Source organism: Capsaspora owczarzaki (genome assembly GCF_000151315.2).
Source record: "Capsaspora owczarzaki ATCC 30864 unplaced genomic scaffold supercont2.11, whole genome shotgun sequence".
Taxonomy (NCBI): domain Eukaryota; class Filasterea; order Ministeriida; family Capsasporidae; genus Capsaspora; species Capsaspora owczarzaki.
Window position 1 is genome coordinate 1 of NW_011887302.1, and position 17938 is coordinate 17938.

Sequence of the window (17938 nt, forward strand, 5' to 3'; positions counted from 1 at the left end):
AGTCCATCCGGTTGTCGAAAGATCATGCCCCCCTGGCCTGGGACATTTTCAAATCCAGAGTTGTCCGCTACGCGTCGTCCCTTGGCGCCTACGTGGCCAAATGCAACCGCATTGACGAGGAAGCTTGTCATCATCTCATCACCCACGTCGAATGCCTGATGCAGGATCCCCTGCTTACGGCAGACCAGCTCAAACGACTCCAGGACGCTCGCTCTGGCGCTGTAGCCGAGCTCCAAGAAATCGCTCGTACCAAGGCTGAAGGGGCTAGGTTGAGGTCGCACCACCTCTCGTGTGCCCTCACCGAACGCTGTACCAAGGTGTTCTTTAGCCTTGAGCGTGAGTGCATCAAAGCCCAAACCATTGCCAAACTCACGGTGAACGGCGAGGACTTTACTACTCCGAACGACATAGCATCCGTGCTGCACGACTTTTACTCCAAACTCTACGACTCTGAACCAATCGACGAGGCTGCCCTGAGCGAGGTCCTTGCGCAAGCAAATCCGGCGCGAAAGCTGTCCCGAGCAGAACAGAAGTCACTGGGCGCGGATCTCAACCCGTACGAGATTGCTGTCGCTATCGAGAACACTGCGCCTGACAAGAGCCCCGGTCCTGACGGCCTGACAGGCGCCTTCTATCGCACATTCCAGGCACGCCTCTGCTATGCATTGTCCTACGTAGCCAACGCGGCGTACCGGAACAAACGCCTCCCTGACTCCATGCTTGAAGGGTACCTGAAGGTCATGTACAAGAAAGGCGCCCGCTCAGACCCGGGCAACTACCGACCAATCACCTGTCTCAACGTGGACTCGAAGATTATTTCCAGAGCCCTGATGGCGCGCTTTGCCCTGATTGCCCCTGAGATTGTCAACCTCAACCAGAACGGATTTGTTCCTGGTCGTACCATCGATGCCAACATCCATCTCATGCGCGACTTGCTCGATTTGTGCCGCGTGTGCAACATTCCGGGTGTTGCTGTCCTGCTGGACTCTGAGAAGGCATTCGACAGAGTCGATCACCAATTCTTATTCCAAGCACTCCGCAAGTACGGCGTCGGTGAGAGTTTCATCAGTTGGATGGAACTGCTCTACACTGGCTGCCAATCCCGCGTTGTGTACAACTGCACCATCTCGCTTCCATTCCCGATCAAACGATCTGTGCGTCAAGGGAGCGTCGAAGCGCCGTTCTTGTATGCCATCTACGCCGGCGTCATCTCCGACTATGTCATCCACAAACTGCGCGACAAGATGCTCTCTCTGGCCCTGAGGTCTGGTCCCCAAATCGTGGAACCCAGCTTGTTTGCTGACGACACTTCGATCTTCCTGTCGGATCCCAACCACATCCATGCCCTGTTTGAAGTCTACGCAACAGTTGGCAGGGCTACCAACCTCAAGATCAACGAGGCCAAAACCTCCGTCCTGCGTCTCGGCCCCCTTCGGGATGCCGATCGGCCGGACGGCTTGGCTCATCTCCAATGGGTGCCTCCTGACGGCACCACTCGAGTCCTTGGCGTGCAACTCGGCTACGGCGATCTTGCCAAAGCCAACTTCGAGCCCCTGCAAGCCAAGGTCGCGCGTGCGCTGGGTCGCTGGTCGCGCCACAGTCTCTCGATCGCTGGCAGGGTCCTGATTGCCAACGCGATCGGACTCTCCCGCGTCTGGTATCACTGTCGCTTCATCCACATGCCCAACAAGTACTCCAAGACACTGTCCGACACTGTCAACAATTATCTCTGGAAAGGCCGATTCTCCCCGGTCGCCAGGGAGGTTGTGACCGCTCCTCCCAAAACGATCATGTTTGGGCTTGGACTCATCGATCTCCCCACCAACATTGCAGCGACGGCTGCCCAAGCGCTAATCAACTTCCTGTCGCCTGTTCCCAGCTTCTGGAAGTTGGTTGTCAACCACCTCGCCGAAGTGGCTGACAGACCAGCTCGGCTCTCCGACTATCCTGTCGCCGAGTACACGGCCATGCAGCGGCTAGTCGCCAAATTCCCGTTCAGACTTTCGCTCTCGGTGTTCTGGCACCATGCCTTCAGGGCGTGGCGCAGGCTGCTCCCTTTCTCTGAGCCTCCTCGCTCGAAGAACGAACTCCTCGCCACTCCCCTCTGGCGCAACCCCATGCTTGACAAGATCGACTTCAGGATGCTTCGGAAACACGGCATCTCGTACCTCCATCATCTCCACTCTGGCAAGAAATGGCAGTCGGCCCGCGATCTCCGCGAGTTCTGCGACTCCCGTCTGCCACAGGTCGAAGCCAGACTCCAAGTGATCCGCTCTAAAGTCTCGCACATCGACCCGTCCAAACTGCGGATCGCCCCTGTGCGCTTCCGCGAGAACGATTGGGTTGTTGACTCGTGGGGCTTCCTCCGCAGAATCTTGGAAACTCCGGCCGCCGACGCCTTGTCTGTGCGCGTGAAGCCCTACGTGTTCCGCCTCCACGGTCAGGTTGTGGTGCCTAAGCACATCCTCTCAGCCAGGCTCCCGCTTGCTGAACTCACACCCAGCAGTGGTATCGGATTGGACCTCTCCGTCTGCCAAGTCCCACACCAAGCCAAGCGACCTGCTGATGCAGCTCGCTGAAGCCTATCCTCCACCAAAACGCCCTGAGGTCGAAGGATTCTTCTTTGGCTCTCTGATGCGTCTCGACGTTGACCCAACCCGGCTGCAGCTGCGTGGCAAACCCGACAACATGTATCGCTCGCTCTGCATCGACAAAGACCTAGACGACCTTCGCCGCACCGCAAATCGCTCCAGGAGGACGATGCTCGAAAGCCGCCATCCCTCTGAAATTGAGAATGCCCGCTACTGGCTGGCACTCTACCCCAAACACATCGAGGAGTGCAAAAAGCGCGCGCACATTGTGCGATGCACCTCATCTGACGCATCGCTGTGCAATCTTCGCCACATGCTCACGCCCGCCCCGGTCAAACCAACTGCCCTGGTCGAGTGGGAGCAAATCCTAGGACCCGTGCACTGGTCCAAACTGCGCCGCAACATGATGACCAATCTTGTCCCGCGCAACCGTGCCGGCCTCATCTGGCGCATCGCTCACAACACCGAGTACCTGGGTGAGATTCGCCTGCTGTCTCGCCGCGACAAGCTCACCAACGAACAACTCCGCGAGGAGTCACACAGTGGCGCGTTCGCCTGCGTCCACTGCTTCCGACTTCAAGGCACCCGTGCCCCTCTCGAAAACTGGCTGCACATGATTGTCCACTGCCCCCTGGCTGTGGCGGTCTGGCGCGAGGCCGAAACGCTGTTCAGCCACGCGCAAGGCCCCTGGTTCCCTAGACAGCGTTCGCAATGGCTCTTTGGCCCTATCAAGAACAAACGCTACCACGCCTTGATGAAAGACGAAGCACTCGCTTGCCTCACCATCGTCATGCACACTGCCCGTTGGACTCTCTGGACGCTGCGCTGCACTGCCAAGTTCGACAACACAGTGTTCACCCCCGCCGACGCGGTCCTCCGCTTTCGGTACCTCATCACCCTGGCAGCGCGCCTCGAGCACTCTACCAAACCCCTCCCCAATCCCTGGAGGACTGACGACGACGGCGACGACTTTGGCGCCGCCCCTCTCCATACTGATGAGCAAGAGCATCCCCCCTTCGAAAGCAGGTGGGGAAAGGCTTTTGAAATCCGGTACAATGAACGTCTTTCCACACAACTGTTTGCCCTCGCGTACACCTAGTACCCGCAAATTGTGTGTAAAGCGGTTGACCGTTTCTGAATTGTCGCTCCTTACGACAGTGTGCTGTCCCACCGCCTGCCAGCCGTCTACTTGTTTGTGAACCGTGTTGGCTAGCAACATGTCTTTCGTGGTGTATAGGTGGGGAATGCCTGATCCTTCCATTGTCAGCCCGGCTGATCATCTGTTCGAGTTCCTCTGTGAGCTCTTGAGCACTCCTAAGCATGCCTTTTTGGTGTGTTATTATGCGACATCCAACTGTCTCATATCCTACGTTCTTTTTTTTTTCTTTTTTTTTTTTATTATTCTCAATAAAGCTTTAGACGGTAGAGAAGACCACCATTTCACTTGTCAACTTCAACTCTCGCTCTATCGACCGCTCGTACTACCTTGGTGGTGCCGGGATTGGCTGCAGTGACTTGCCAGAAAAGAGCAGCGAAAGGGCGCCTGCAACCCAGCCAACTGCCTGCTGCGGCTGCATTTTGTTTGTGCGCAAATTTGAAAAGAATTGGGAAAAACGAAAATCTAGAAGCGCAAAAATGGAAAAAAAAATGGATTTTTTAGTGCTTTGTTTTTGTCGAAATTAAGAATGGATATAAGCGATCGGTTTTGACCGTGTACTGTAGAACGGTTAGGAGGAAGCCGTGGATGCTGCAGTGACGGGCGAAGAAGAACGAATGCACAAATTGGAAAAATTACGTTGAAGAAGCGATTAGCTTTGGGTGGCCTCTCAGAAGCAACAGCTCCGGGCCATGCATGACCTGCAACGATTGCCTCAGTGGGTTTAGCGGTTCTCACTGTCGGTCGCGAAAGGCCAGCTGAGCACGCTGTTGTCAGGAATTGAATTGACCTTGTAGGCTCTAGCACGCCGTTCCAGGAATGAGCGTAGTTCGTGGATGGATTCGAAGCGCACCCTAGACCGGGCGTTGATCACGGCGTTGGCCATCGCACGAGCCGCAACAGCGGTTGTGGAGCGAGAGGTGCAGAATTGTGTCGCAATACGCGCCTCGGTGCTCAAATTCGGGTTGTACGCCCAGCAGTCTGCAAAGGAGTACCACGATAGCTGCATGAGCACAAAATACCTGAAATCTTTGATGCTGGCCTCGACGTTGCTTACATTCTGCAATAGGCTTGAAACCGGCGACGAACTCTGCCAGACCAGACCGAGGAAGGATGCAGGCGTTAGACTGGACTTGGTTTTGCTGGAAGGACACCATATGAGAAGTGGTCAGCAATGCGACGATGGTGGTCGCAGGGTTGGAAGTATTTTGTTTCGCAGCTGTAATGAACGCCCGCTGCTGGTCGAGGGAGTGGGCTGTTTCGACTTCAGGAAACTTGCATTGCAGCGCCAAAGTGACTGGCTTGAAGCGATTCTACCAAGGTCAATCAATTACCTCCGTAAGCGAACGGCGCAATGATCCTAGACAAAGCCAATCAATCCACTACCTGAGATTTTACGTAGACAGTACCCCAGGCGTCGATCGCAGTAGTACCAGCCACAGTCCGACAGATTTGACCATCCGGACAGAGCGCGGGTCGGGCTGGGTTGAGGGAAGGGTAGTTGCGCCATTTCTCGACGTTCACGAAAAGCACTGGTGTTTCCAAAGAGCTCACTGTGCCAGGAAACAGCCTGTCCACGCGCGCGAACTTGGCCTGGGCATTTTCAGTCAAGGCTGAAGCAACTGCCAACAGAATTCTCAAGTTGGTCATGATGACGCAAAACATTTCCCACGCTGCCCAAGGCTCAGTGTGTTGCTTCGCGAGGGAGTCATTGAGATCGCGGAACTTGGAGAGAGCAGTCACGATTGCTTTAAACACGAGTGCGCTCGTTGCAAGAGATGCAGCTGGGTCGGATGCTCGCTCAATTCGACAAACGTGAGGATGCACCAATGTCTCCTTTCCTCGAACAATCAGCAGGGCGCTCGTTTCGAGTTCATCGAGGAGAGTACTGTTCAAAGGCGATGAAGCAACACCCAGTCCCACAATCCGGAGAATAGTCGAATCGCTCAAAGTGGACAAGTGGCTCGTGTCACGGTAGAGATCTGGCGCTGCAGCATGCAGAAGTGTTCGAGGTAGCCCAGCAGCTTCAGCGGCTTGGGCCAGAAGGCACACGTTCGCGCTCCATGATACCCGTTCCGTGTTCGGCTCTTTCGACTCGTGAATGTGTTTCAACAACATTGAGACAAACTTGGGTTCAAGAGGAGAAAGGGGAATCTTCAAGACGAACGTTTTTGAGCCAGAGCCCGAGACGGTGGAAATCGCATCATTCAAGGCATGCGACATTGTGCCGGCAACAAGCATCCACGTTGGGGTCTTGAGAGCGTGGCATGCTGCTTGCAGATGGAACATTGCTTGTTTCCAGAACCGAGCATCCGATGACTTTCCGGTTTGGGCAAACTTGGGTGCAACAACTCCATCCAGAAGACGAGTTGCCTCGTCCATCGCAATGAAAATGTACAATGATGCAGGAGCAATGCCACGATTTTCAGCCTCTGTGTGACGAATCAAGTCCAGGGCGGCTTGCACTGAGATATCAGTTTGAGGGAGCGTAAGGAAGAGTCCGAAATAACTGAGAAGCAAACGCTTCGCGATGGCGTGCTCCGGATGATGGAGGCATTCATCCATATCCCATTTGGTTTCGCGGTCGGAATTGAAGGTTAGGAAGAGGGACAAGTGCTGGACGCTGCGCTTTCCTTGACAGACATCAGGCACAATGTCGTGCAGTGTTTCCAGGCACATGCGGGTCTTCCCGCAGCCTGGAAGGGCACTCATGAGAGCGATCGGAAAGTCTGATCGTTCCGTAGATCCGCTTTGGATGCTGTCGATGAACTTCTCCAGAGCACGTCGAATGGTCACATCCGTTTCCTCCCGGCCGGTCAAGGGAGCTGTATGGGACGCACGTGACGCGTCCTGTCAACAAAGAGCAAAGATCAGCACAATTGGCACAAAGGGCAAAAAGGCACCAAAGCTCGAAATTTCTGGCACCATACAAGAAAAGCTTTCGCGCTCGGCTGGAGTGTGTTGCAAATCTCGAGAGCTCGACTGAGGTTCTCTCTCGTGTCGATAAATTCTACGAAGCAGAACTAGTGAGCACTACAACCAAAACACACACACACACACTCACACTCACACACACACACACACACACACGTCAGCTCTTACCTTGCTCTTTGAGCCACTTCTGAATCCATCCGATCATGGACCTGGCCATCTCGCGCGCCAGAACATTCTTCTCGTAATCGTTTGGGATATCAACGAGACGATCTTCGCATCGTGACTCGATCTCGTCCTGAACGACATCCTTGAAAATGCTCAGCTCGCATTCCATAGCCGTGAGTTTGTCGTTGGTGAAATCTTTGAACCCAGACAGTTTCTTGAGGAGATAATGGCAAAGGGCGGGAACCTCCCAGGTAAACTCTGTTGTCACGCCGGTTCAAAGTCAGTCGGCGATACAACTCTACACTCCAAAGCAGTGGACGGATCGTACCGAAAGGCTCGCGGAGACGCTTGGGTAGCTTCTCGATCATCTCAGCCTCCTGTCGTTCGAGCAGAAAAGCAACAATCAGTTCCGATCCGATCGTTCATTTAGAAACCCAGCATGTGGATACTGACAGAAATGGGTGCTGCCTGGCTGCTGCTGCTGCTGCTGCTGCTGCTGCTTGCACGCTGTTCGAGCAGAACTTGTGAGTTTTCAAAAAATACCGAATCGAAACTGCTCTTTTTTTTGTTTTCACTCACATTGCCACCATCGGTGTCCATTGGCACATTTCTGCCGCTGCTGTTGCGGTTGCTGCTGTTCGCTTGACGAGCACTCTGTTTGAGCATCACGAGTCAGTTTCCACGCACCAAACAAAACTTGCCAATTGCCTTTCACTCACAGAGATGGCTTGGGTGGACGCGGCCTTTTGTAAGACAGCAGTTGATTTGGCCTTCGCTTGCTTAGAAGTTGGCACTCGAGCAAGCTGCTGGAAAGCGGCAGGGGATGCGTTGTCAATGGAGACATCCTGTCAAAGTAGTTCAAGGTTAGAACTCAAAACTGAACAATGCCTCCTGTCATCGTCCGCGGTCAAAGCATGGCACTGCAGTGGTGAAAATTTCAAGTGCATGCACAAAAAACCAAAAAAATCAAATGGCGCGCAACTGCCGAGACACCATTGAGAGCAAAGTTTGCTCCTCGCCACTCTCGCCACCACTCCCTGGCACCACAGAACCAGTTCTTTCAAAGGAGCTTGTGTAGAAAGACGAGAGGGAACACCGGGGAGGCCAGGACGACGACTCAAGAGCCACATCTGAAGCAACAAAAAGCAAAAAAAAAAAAAAAAAAAAAAAAAAAAAAAGCACGCTTGTTGCACAATGCTGCTGCCCACGCTCATGGCCGAGTCGACAGGGCGGCGGCTCGGTTGCGTGACGCGAAGAGAGTGGTGAGAGTGTTCAAGAAGAGCGACGCCGAGGCAGTTGGGAGGAAGACACGCGACAAAAAGCCAGGGGGAAGGAAGAGCAAAAAAAAAAAAAAAAAAAATTCAAACCCAATGACAGACAATGACAGAAAATGACAGGCAATGACAGGCAGGTCTCGGTCCACTTACGGTTCTGGCACGCTTGGATTGACCTTCGGAAGGGTCCTCTGCTTGACGCTTTGAAGGAGTCACGGAAGGAGCCACGGGAAGAGGCGCAGGGGGCACCAAGGCGCGTCTGTTCTTCCCCATTGAAAAAAAAACAACAAAAGACTGATTCAACCTGTCAAAGTGATTTTTTTTTCATTTTCGACATCGCGTCGTTTATGGTGAGTTTGGTTCTTTTATGAAGCTTCATCATGGCAAACGACGCTGTGTTGAGATGACAACTTGCTGATGGCTTCGCTTTTCTTTTGTTTTTCTTTTGGTTGTTTTTCGTTGTGATTTTGGTTTTGGCTTCAAATGCAAGCTAAAATCGAGCTCCAGGCTGCGCTTTGTGCTCTCCTACTTTCTCGATAAATCACGCAATGACCTCGCATCAATAACCATGGTGGTATTGGTGGGTAGGGGGTGAAAGGGCGCCCAGTGCTGAACGGTGCCAGAACAATCCGCCTAAATCACTACGGGTTCCAGTTTTTTTTTTTTTTTTTTGTCTTTTTTTTTGCGTTACTGTGCTGTTTATGGTCATGCTTTTTACAAGAAGGAAAATAAAAAAAATCAATCGAGAAAAAGAAACCCATTCAACCCACCAAGAAAAAAAAAAGAAAGAAGAAAAAAGCAACAGAAGAAACGCGGTGTCACAGCAACACAAGACGACTCACTCTCCGCTCCCTCCCCCTTCAATACGCATGGCAAATGGATGAAGCGCATTGCACCACACGCAAAACGCAAACGCCGACGCCAGAATACGACGATCAGGCGGCGATATTGGAGTTGAAAAAAAAAAACAAAAAAAAAAAAACCTTAAAAGACCGCCGCCAAAGCAATCAAGAGAGCGAGCGAGCGAGATGGTTACGAGAGCGAGCGAGAGCGAGAGACGGATGGGAATGCGTTCGATGAGATGAGAAAGAGAGAAAGAGAGAGGGAGAGAGAGAGAAAGAGTGAGAGAGAAAGAGAGAGCAAGACAGAGAGAGGCTCCGCGTGCGATCTTACAGCGGGTAGCGAACAGAGAGAGAGAGAGAGAGAGTGAGCATAAATAGAGCACAAATCATAATAAGAGGGGGAGAAAAATGCCGACCGCGTGATTGTCCCGTCAACGGGCTGACTTACCTCCATTCATTCATTCTGTCGGCTGATAAGTTTGACATTGCGTGGGTTGAGGGGACGCACTACCCCGAACTGGTTTGGGGGTTTGTTGTTCGTCCACCGCGTCGCGCATGGATGTCCTTGTCCTCTTGGTGTTGCTCTGTAGCATGGGGCGGCAACCGAGATCGGCAGCAACCGAGATCGGCAGCAACCATGACCAAGTGGCGTCTTATTGTGAGGACGATCCTCATAAGTCGCACCCATCCACAGTGCGATCGCACCATGCACTCTCAAACACGCATACACGTACGCACACGACGATCGTGTGTGCTGGTCTGCTGCTTGGGGCTGAGCGACGGCGGCGTCGTTTGAAGCGGCTTTGTCATTTCATCTTGATTTTTATTTTATTATTTTGACAGCTCCTCCATTTGAGCACTCTGTTGAGGAGGGCGGCATGAAATTCCGTCAAAAACCGCTCCTGTAGCACCGATTGGACCTTGCTGTGCCCATCAAATCGATGACGATGAACGTTGGTGCTGAGGAGGGATATCGATCAAATGCATCCAATCCAGCCATTCGTCCGCCAAAAGACACTCACCTTTGCCCTCGAGCTCCACGATGCCACGTCGTCAGAGTCGTGCACAAGGGCCTGATTCAACAACAAGAGCACTGCTTTGAAGTGTGCAAGCAAGGACTCTTTCCACTTGTCTCCCCTTGTGTGGGTGCAACTGCTGAGCATTGTTGAAATCCTTCAAGTCTGCTCTTTTGCTCTTTGATTGATGGTTTTGCAGTTGTTCTTCATTCCTTCGATTTAGATCTACTCTTCATTTTTCTTTTCTTTTATTCTCTTCATTCCTCGCAATGGCACTGCAGCAGTCGCAGCACTGCTTGCATTGAGCATTGCCGTCCTCAGCGCTCACGGTGCGTTTTGTTGTGGCTCACTTCAGCTCCTCCTCCTCCTCGTCCTTCTCCTTCTTCTTTATTCTGCTTCTTTCTGTCTTTCTCTTGCTTTGATCGATGCGCGTCATGTGCTCTTGGAGTGGCAGCCAGAAGACCGAGCTCTCATCGTCTCTCCTTCCTCTCTCTCTCTCTCTCTCACTCTCACTCTCTCTCGCTGCTTGCTACACGTCGCATGTTTTCACTCCCCACACCACGAACGCGCGTCATCGCTGTGTGTGCCTCCTGAGCCTGAGCCTCACTCATGATACCTGCCAATGGAGACCGACTGTGATCCTCTCTCCCATCAGCTTTACCCCAATGTCACGTCACTCACTTGACTTGCTCTCGATCATAGTGTCGCTCTGATTCACAGTTTGACCAGTCGCACACAGCGGCTCAGGTGTTTGCCACATCAAGTCGGAAGTGGCTGCTGGCTGGTTTCGCATTGCCGCTGTCGACCTCGCGTCGCACTCGCTCGTGCCTGCAGACCGGAACAGCCTCGACCGACGTGCTGTCGAGTTTGACTTTGCTTCCAATGCATTCATCTCGGTTATCTTTGCCATCAAGCAGCGCAACACGGACGCACTCGCCTCCACGCTCAAGGCGCCCGCCAGCGAGGACTATGGCACAGTACCGTCCACCATGCGCATTCTAGACCGCAGGCATGGTCAAACCTGATCGTTTGTTCGTTGAGGACTTGCCAAGTTTGTCGACGGCGAGCCAGATGCTGTCAACAACGTTGTCACCTCGCTCATCCTCCGAAACGTCGCCTACCGCATGCCGGCTGCCAACGACTATGTCATTGTGGACAAGATGCCTCTCGCAGTCGCATCAGAGCTCTTCATGTGCAATGTAAGGTCGGACGAGGCTCTCTCTCTCTCTCGCCAAGCACTTTGCTGAGTGCCTTCTTGCAGCTTTCTGACTCGACAATTCCTTGAGCCGAAACCTACTATTCCGATCATTAAATTTCGACCCCCCCTCTTTTTTTCACTTTTTCGCCCTCCCTGGGACCTGTGTTGCTTTCCGTCTCGCCCGCGGAATGTTCATTCATGGTACGGTGTACCGAACGTCTGATGAACACCGGGAGCGGGGGTTGTGAGTCATATCAGAGCAGCAGCGAGCAAAATAAAAAATATAAGGAAACTCAAAAAATTCACTTTTCCCGCCCAAATTTTGGTTTGGGTTCAGTCTTTTTGTGCGCATGACTCGCACACGCAGTCAGTCCACGTCCCGCGTGGCTCCCAGACAGCCCCCGGTATGGCTGCGTCCAACTTCACCAAAAAGACCGCTGCCCGTGCTGGACAAGATGCCCAGGGAGGTCGTCCGCGGTCAAGTGCTCGCGTTGCGAAATGCTGGCCTCTCCTACAACAAGATCGCCACCCAGCTTCACCTCCCACGTTCTACAGTGATCAGCATCACCCAACGTTTCTCGGGAAGGGCGACGACGAGCGACAGCCCCCGCCCCGGTCGCCCCAGCAAGCTCAAGTCATTTCACCGCAACAACATTGTAGCACAGATCCTCCTCGATGAGTCCGACACCGCACCCGAAGTGGCCGCCACTATGCGCACATTGTCCAAAGTTCGTGTCTCTCCATGCACGATAAGAAGGGTGCTGCATGGTGCAGGACTTGTCAACGGAGCGAAGGTCAAAAAAGCCCTCTTGAAAGAGACACACAAAGAGCGACGCTTGGCCTTTGCACTCGCTCATCAGCATTGGACCGTCGATGACTGGCTGAGGGTCGTCTTCTCCGACGAGACTGCTCTCTATCTCTACAGGAACAACAACGGTGGTCGTGTATGGCGTCTGGTTGGCGAAACGTTGACCGATCGATGCGTGCAGGGCACGGTCAAGTTCGGCGGTGGCCATATCAATGTTTGGGGCGCCATCTCTCGTTTCGGAATTTCGCTTTTCTGCGAGGTCGGCGACGTCATGAACGGCGACACCTACCTCTCAGTTTTGGAGAGCGAGTTGCTAGCAAGCATTCGCGTGTGGAACAACAAAAACGAGATGATTTTCATGCACGACAATGCCCCTTGTCACAAAAGAAAAGATGTGGCGAAGTGGTTCGAAACCAATCAGATCACCGTCCTGGACTGGCCTGCGAACTCTCCCGACCTCAACCCCATCGAAAATGCGTGGAACATGGTCAAGAACAAGATCTACCAGGAGAGGGAGATCAAGAGCAAGGCCGCGTTGTGGGAACGCTTCCAAGCGGTCTACGAAGAAGTGCTCACGCCAGAGGTCTGCCGCGATCTCATTTCATCGATGCCGCGCCGCATTCAAGCTGTGATAGATGCCAATGGTGGTTATACCAAGTACTGAAGTGGAGCGAAGGCGCTGCGACACGTTGTTTGTGTGCCATGTAATGCTTTGTGAAAATTGGGCAAAAAATCCGCTCTTTTTCTGTTTTTTTGAGTTTCATTTTTGTCTGTTCTCGCTTCGAATCTTAACTCCCAGCCCGCTGCTTCACTTCTAAAATGTGTCTGGTACACCGTACCATGAATGAACATTCCGCGGGCGAGACGGAAAGCAACACAGGTCCCAGGGAGGGCGAAAAAGTGAAAAAAAGAGGGGGGGTCGAAATTTAATGATCGGGATAGTACAGAGGCTGGGAATTATCCATTCGTGGTCTGTCGCAGTCATTCGAATTGAGTCGAAACAGCTCGCAACCTCCCTCCATACTGATGAGCAAGAGCAACCCTCCTACGAAAGCAGGTGGGGAAAGGTTTGAAATCCGGTACAATGAACGTCTTTCCACACAACTGTTTGCCCTCGCGTACACCTAGTACCCGCAAATTGTGTAAAGCGGTCGACCGTTTCTGAATTGCCGCTCCTTACGACAGTGTGCTGTCCCACCGCCTGCCAGCCGTCTACTTGTTAGTGAACCGTGTTGGCTAGCAACATGTCTTTCGTGGTGTATAGGTGGGGAATGCCTGATCCTTCCATTGTCAGCTAGGCTGAGCATCTGTTCGAGTTCCTCCGTGAGCTCTTGAGCACTCTCCCCGCATGCCTTCACTGGTGTGCGTTATGACGACATTCAACTGTCTCATATCCTCCGTTCTTTTTTCTTTGTTATTCTTCATATGCTTTAGACGGTGAAACAAACCAAAACACAAAATAAACAGTGGCGAAATTCGAGCTGTTTTGGCACAGAACTCTCGCGTTCAACCAAACGTCAATGCAAAGTCAAAATTTCAGAGGAGCTCGACTACCTCTTCTCCATTAAAAATCTGTTGAACAACAATTCGAAGAGATCTACTGACAAGATGGTCTCGATCTCTTGCTGCAAAGGGTTTTGTGGTTTTTTTTTTTTTTTTTTGTTTTTTTCGGATTGGAGGCATTCGAACAGGCCGAGCTCAACTGCGATTCATTGCATATTGCATTGAACCGTGCGAGAATGGACTGTTTTATGTTTCGCTTTGTGATTTGCAGTTGACTTGTGTCGCATTCATTGGTCGTTGGCTGGCAGTCTTCTTTTGTTGGTTGAAAAATTGCATTGCAATTTGGGACGACTCCTGGTAATACCTTCCAGCCCTCTTCACCAACATTTCTCCCCCCCCCCTCCTCTCCGCGTCATTTCGATGACGAGTCATTTGCTGTTGTCTGTTACAGCTTGGTTCATGCTGCGCGTCCCACAAGCACCTTCTGGACACGCAGTTGCGTTTGTCCGCTTCATGGAACCCTCGCGAATCACTGGAACCGCAACTCGAATTGACTTTCGGACGAAGCCTTAAGCTTCACACTGATCACCTCCCCGCCGCGACACACTCGCTATGTCATGTTGTTGGTTTGGCTATTTCAGGTTGCTAGTTGCGACCCACAGGCATTTCTAGACGCGCCTCGGCGCGTCAGCCGTTCGCGGAACCAACTTTGAAACCGCTGGAGAACCGAACTAACCACAAACCGACATCGTCGCTTCCCTGTCTCCTCCCGCCCTTCTCCAATGGATATAAATTTCCCAAGGCCTGTAGTGCACGAGCATACAGGCTCGCTAATGCTATGTCATATGACCAGACATGGCTCTCTGCCAATTTTGTGTCTCCAAGCTCCTTACACCCATGTCCATGCTCCCGCTCCTTTCTCCGTGGTTTTTGAGCATTTTGATGCTTTTCCACTCTCTCCTCCCAATAAACTTAATACAAAAAAAAAAAAGTTGGCTGGCGGCTCGCACAAGCGGTCATCATTATCCTGTTTGGGTTCGCCATTCGGCAGGCGTCAGACGATGGTTTGTTCTTTGCTTTTGGACCCATGCCTTCAACGACTTTACCAACAGACTTTGACGACGGGAGCCTAGCGCAGTCGCATGGTGTCACTGACGTAATATCAATCGTCATGATTCATCGCTCTCCAGCGTTCTTTTCGTTTTTGGATTTGCTGAGCTTTTCAAATGCATCCCCACATCAGCTCTTCGTTCCGAATCTTCTAGAATGGCTAAGATGATGTCACTCTGGCCAATGCATTCGCCTTTTAAGCCGATTCGCTCATCGCTCGCAACGCTCAGCTCACTCTTGAAATTTGTAGCGTCTTTTTTTTTGTTTCGCTCTTTCTCTCTCTCTCTCTCTCTCTCTCTCTCTCTCTCTCTCTATCTCTCTCTCTCTCTCTCTCTCTCTCGCTCTCTAACTCTCTCCCCTCTAACTCTCCCCCTCCCTACTGCTGATATCCGCTCGTTCCTGTCGTTTCCCCCTCATCTCTGCTTCGGCCAACCAGTCCCACTCGCCCGTTCGCTTTGCAGATTACGAAACGATTTTATTTACTTGGAAATCCGGCAGAGCGCTTTCGTCATCGTTCCGATTCATTTCACAACAAACACTCACTCGTCCGCTTGACTCTCTTCAAGCCACGCCATCAAGCAAGCAACCACTCAGTTGACCAGCACTCCGACACAAAAAAACAAACACAATGGCGACCGCTATCGTCAACTTTGAAACCATGGCTGCTGCGAACGTGAACGTCACCGCTGTCGATACCGATCCCGCTATCGCTCCCGCTGCTGTCGACGCTACTCCTACTCCTGCTACTCCTACCGTTCCTGCCGAGCCTGCCGCACCCGAGGAACCAACCATGACCTGCCAGATTTGCTACTCTGACCACCCGGCTCCAAACTTTCGGCTCCAAACTTTCTCGCGTGCTGCAACTCGGTCTGCTCTGACCCAGCTCAAGTCTGAGTGGGGTCTCGTTGCACTCGCAACCGACTGCCCATGTGAGTCAAAGTTGTCGCCGTCTGCGTTCATGTTGTTTGCTGTTGGTTGCTGTTGCCCTTGGCGGTTTTCAACGTTGTCACTCACCCACTCACTCTTCTCTCCGCCAATGTTTGACAAGCACAGGGTGCGGATGCGAAAACTCGATCGACTTTATCACTTCGCGCCTGGAGGGTGAGGACATGGCAATGTTCCTGCGTGCTGCCGTGCGCCACCACCGGTTCCTGATCCGCGGAGTGCCGCAGGACCACCCAAAGGCCGCCCTCCCGCAGTGGATGCGACAGCTCCTGGACAAGCACGCAGAGCTCGAGTACATTACCGAGGAGCCGATCGAGTACATGCAGTGCGCTCACTGCCGCGAGGATTTCGCCATCGTCGAGGACGAGGTCGAGATGGACCAGCTCGAGGACAAGCTCGACCTCCACCGTGTCATGTGGATCAACCGTCGACAGCAGCGCGACCCGTGCGCGACCTGCCCTCACTGCTACCTCGACACGTGCCGCGACTGTGGCATGCGCTATGACAACCACCGTGGCCGATCCTGCCAGGACTACCTCAAGTGGGCCATCGAGATTGGAGGTGACTGGGATACGTTTGGCGCAAAGAACGTCGAGTTTTACCTCACCCCTGAGCAGCTTGCTCCCCAGGTGCAGCATGCCCCTCCTCACCCCGCTGGTCCCGAGGTGGAGGCGGCCGAGGTGGTGGCGTCCATCGCTCTGCCGCGCGATCTGCACGACGAGGTGCTCTCTCTCGCGCGCGATCGCCTGGCCAACATGGAGCTGATTGCCCAGGAGGCGCGTCCATGCCCGTTCTGCGGCCAGCACATTTTCAAGAACGAGGGCTGCAACCACATGACCTGCAAGTGGTGCAAGTGCCAGTTCTGCTGGATTTGTGACTGGGAGGGCTTTGCGGGCGCTGTGGACGATGATGGCGAGGTCATTCCGGAGAAGCGTGTCGTGACCTTTATCGACGGCGATTGCTGCGAGCGACACGGCGTGACCCGCACGCTCCCAGTGCTCATGGCGTGAAGCAGCGCCATCCTCACATTTTCCCAACCAAGTTAGTAAACCACCACCCTCGTTAATGCCCTCGTATTCTTCTTGATTGATCGTTTCATGGTTTTTCATTGTTTTGAGTGTTTTTTTTTTTTTTTGTGTGTGTTGTTGTTCAACTGTTCCTGTCGATTATATTGTATTGTATACAATAGCAAAGAATTGTTTCCCGAGCGAACTCGATCTATCGTCTGAGCTCCCAGGAAGCCTGAGAATTCGAGGCGCTGTGCGTCGTCGTGTCGCGCTTCAGCAGTCCAACAACCTTTCCGCACATATGCCCTCTGCTCCGATACATTGAACAACCTACTGCTCCAACCAATGCTCCAATCAATCGTGCATTGGAATTGCACTGGATTTCGTTTGCTCAGTCGTTTTTGCATTGAGTTTTCTGTTGCAATGGTTGGTTTTCCGTACATGTTCTCTCTCTCCCCCCGCATCCGCCACTGCTTCCCGTTCGACACGCTGCTTGATGGACTTGCTGTACCTCCTCGCCTCGCATCGCATCGCATCGCCTTGCCTCGCCTCGGTGCTGTGGTCTGGCGCTGCGAGTGAATTGATGGCGAGCGATTTCCAGAACAAAACTCGTCCTTTTTTTATTTTATTTTTTTTTTTTTTTGGGCTTACTTCGCTTTCCCCCCCCCCCGCGTCCCTCCTGCGTTGCGTTCGCTCGCCTCACCTGCCCTCCAATCCCTCACTCCAATCCCTCCCTTTTGATCCATCGATCGTTGGAATGAGCACAAGCAACAGCTGTGGCGCGCTCTGGTCGTCGTCCAACGAAGTTTTTTTTTTTTTCCGGAAATCGCGATTTTGCTTTTTTTTTCTTTTTTTTTTCATGCTGGGTGATTCATTCTGTATGATGGGTGCGTTGTGTTGAAATGGGGTGCGTTTTGCGAAGATGACGCATGACTCTCGCCATATCGCGGGTCATGCTTTGGCGAGCAGCGTCGCGGTGCGTGTGAGTGAGTGAGTTCTCAATGCGTTCTCTCTCTCTCTCTCTCTCTCTCTCTCTCTCTCTCTCTCTCTCTCTCTCTCTCTCTCTCTCTCTCTCTCTCTCTCTCTCTCTCTCTCTCTCTCTCTCTCTCTCTCTCTCTCTCACACACACACTTGCTCTGTTTGACTCACGCTCACGCACACGCACACAGTGAAACCAGGCAAAATGGGAGGGTGACAAATAAGGGCCAAAAAAGAGAGGCGAGGGAGGAATGACAAGACGGCCGACGGCGGATGTGAAAGAAAGAGGGAGGGGACGGCCGAGGTAAGAGGAACACAAAAAAGGGGGAGGCTGGATTTGAGGAACAGAGCGTTTGGGTTTGGAGAGAAGAAAGGGTGATGTTTTTTTTTTTTGGTGTAAAGAAAAAAGGG

General features: G+C 52.6%; 4 protein-coding genes across 4 annotated transcripts; 3 read left to right on the forward strand and 1 right to left on the reverse strand.

Moving 5' to 3' along the window:
- On the forward strand, nt 1-2579 carry CAOG_08961 (hypothetical protein; the record flags this gene model as incomplete). Its single annotated transcript, XM_011272337.1, has 1 exon — nt 1-2579. A coding segment is annotated over one exon (2579 nt), but the record flags the coding sequence as incomplete, so codon positions are not given.
- A 4178-nt stretch (nt 2580-6757) lies between these two features.
- Nucleotides 6758-7446, reverse strand: CAOG_08962 (hypothetical protein; the record flags this gene model as incomplete). The annotated part of the gene is made up of 5 exons (XM_011272338.1): nt 6758-6780; nt 6850-7104; nt 7175-7223; nt 7300-7353; nt 7426-7446. 5 exons carry the CDS (start codon nt 7444-7446, stop codon nt 6758-6760), a joined length of 402 nt encoding a protein of 133 aa, XP_011270640.1.
- A 3197-nt stretch (nt 7447-10643) lies between these two features.
- CAOG_08963 (hypothetical protein) lies at nt 10644-12648 on the forward strand (the record flags this gene model as incomplete). Its single annotated transcript, XM_011272339.1, has 5 exons — nt 10644-10650; nt 10708-10955; nt 11031-11177; nt 11548-11904; nt 12037-12648. 5 exons carry the CDS (start codon nt 10644-10646, stop codon nt 12646-12648), a joined length of 1371 nt encoding a protein of 456 aa, XP_011270641.1.
- A 2577-nt stretch (nt 12649-15225) lies between these two features.
- On the forward strand, nt 15226-16552 carry CAOG_06213 (hypothetical protein; the record flags this gene model as incomplete). The annotated part of the gene is made up of 3 exons (XM_004344912.2): nt 15226-15351; nt 15481-15526; nt 15651-16552. 3 exons carry the CDS (start codon nt 15226-15228, stop codon nt 16550-16552), a joined length of 1074 nt encoding a protein of 357 aa, XP_004344962.2.
- Nucleotides 16553-17938: the final 1386 nt, after the last annotated feature.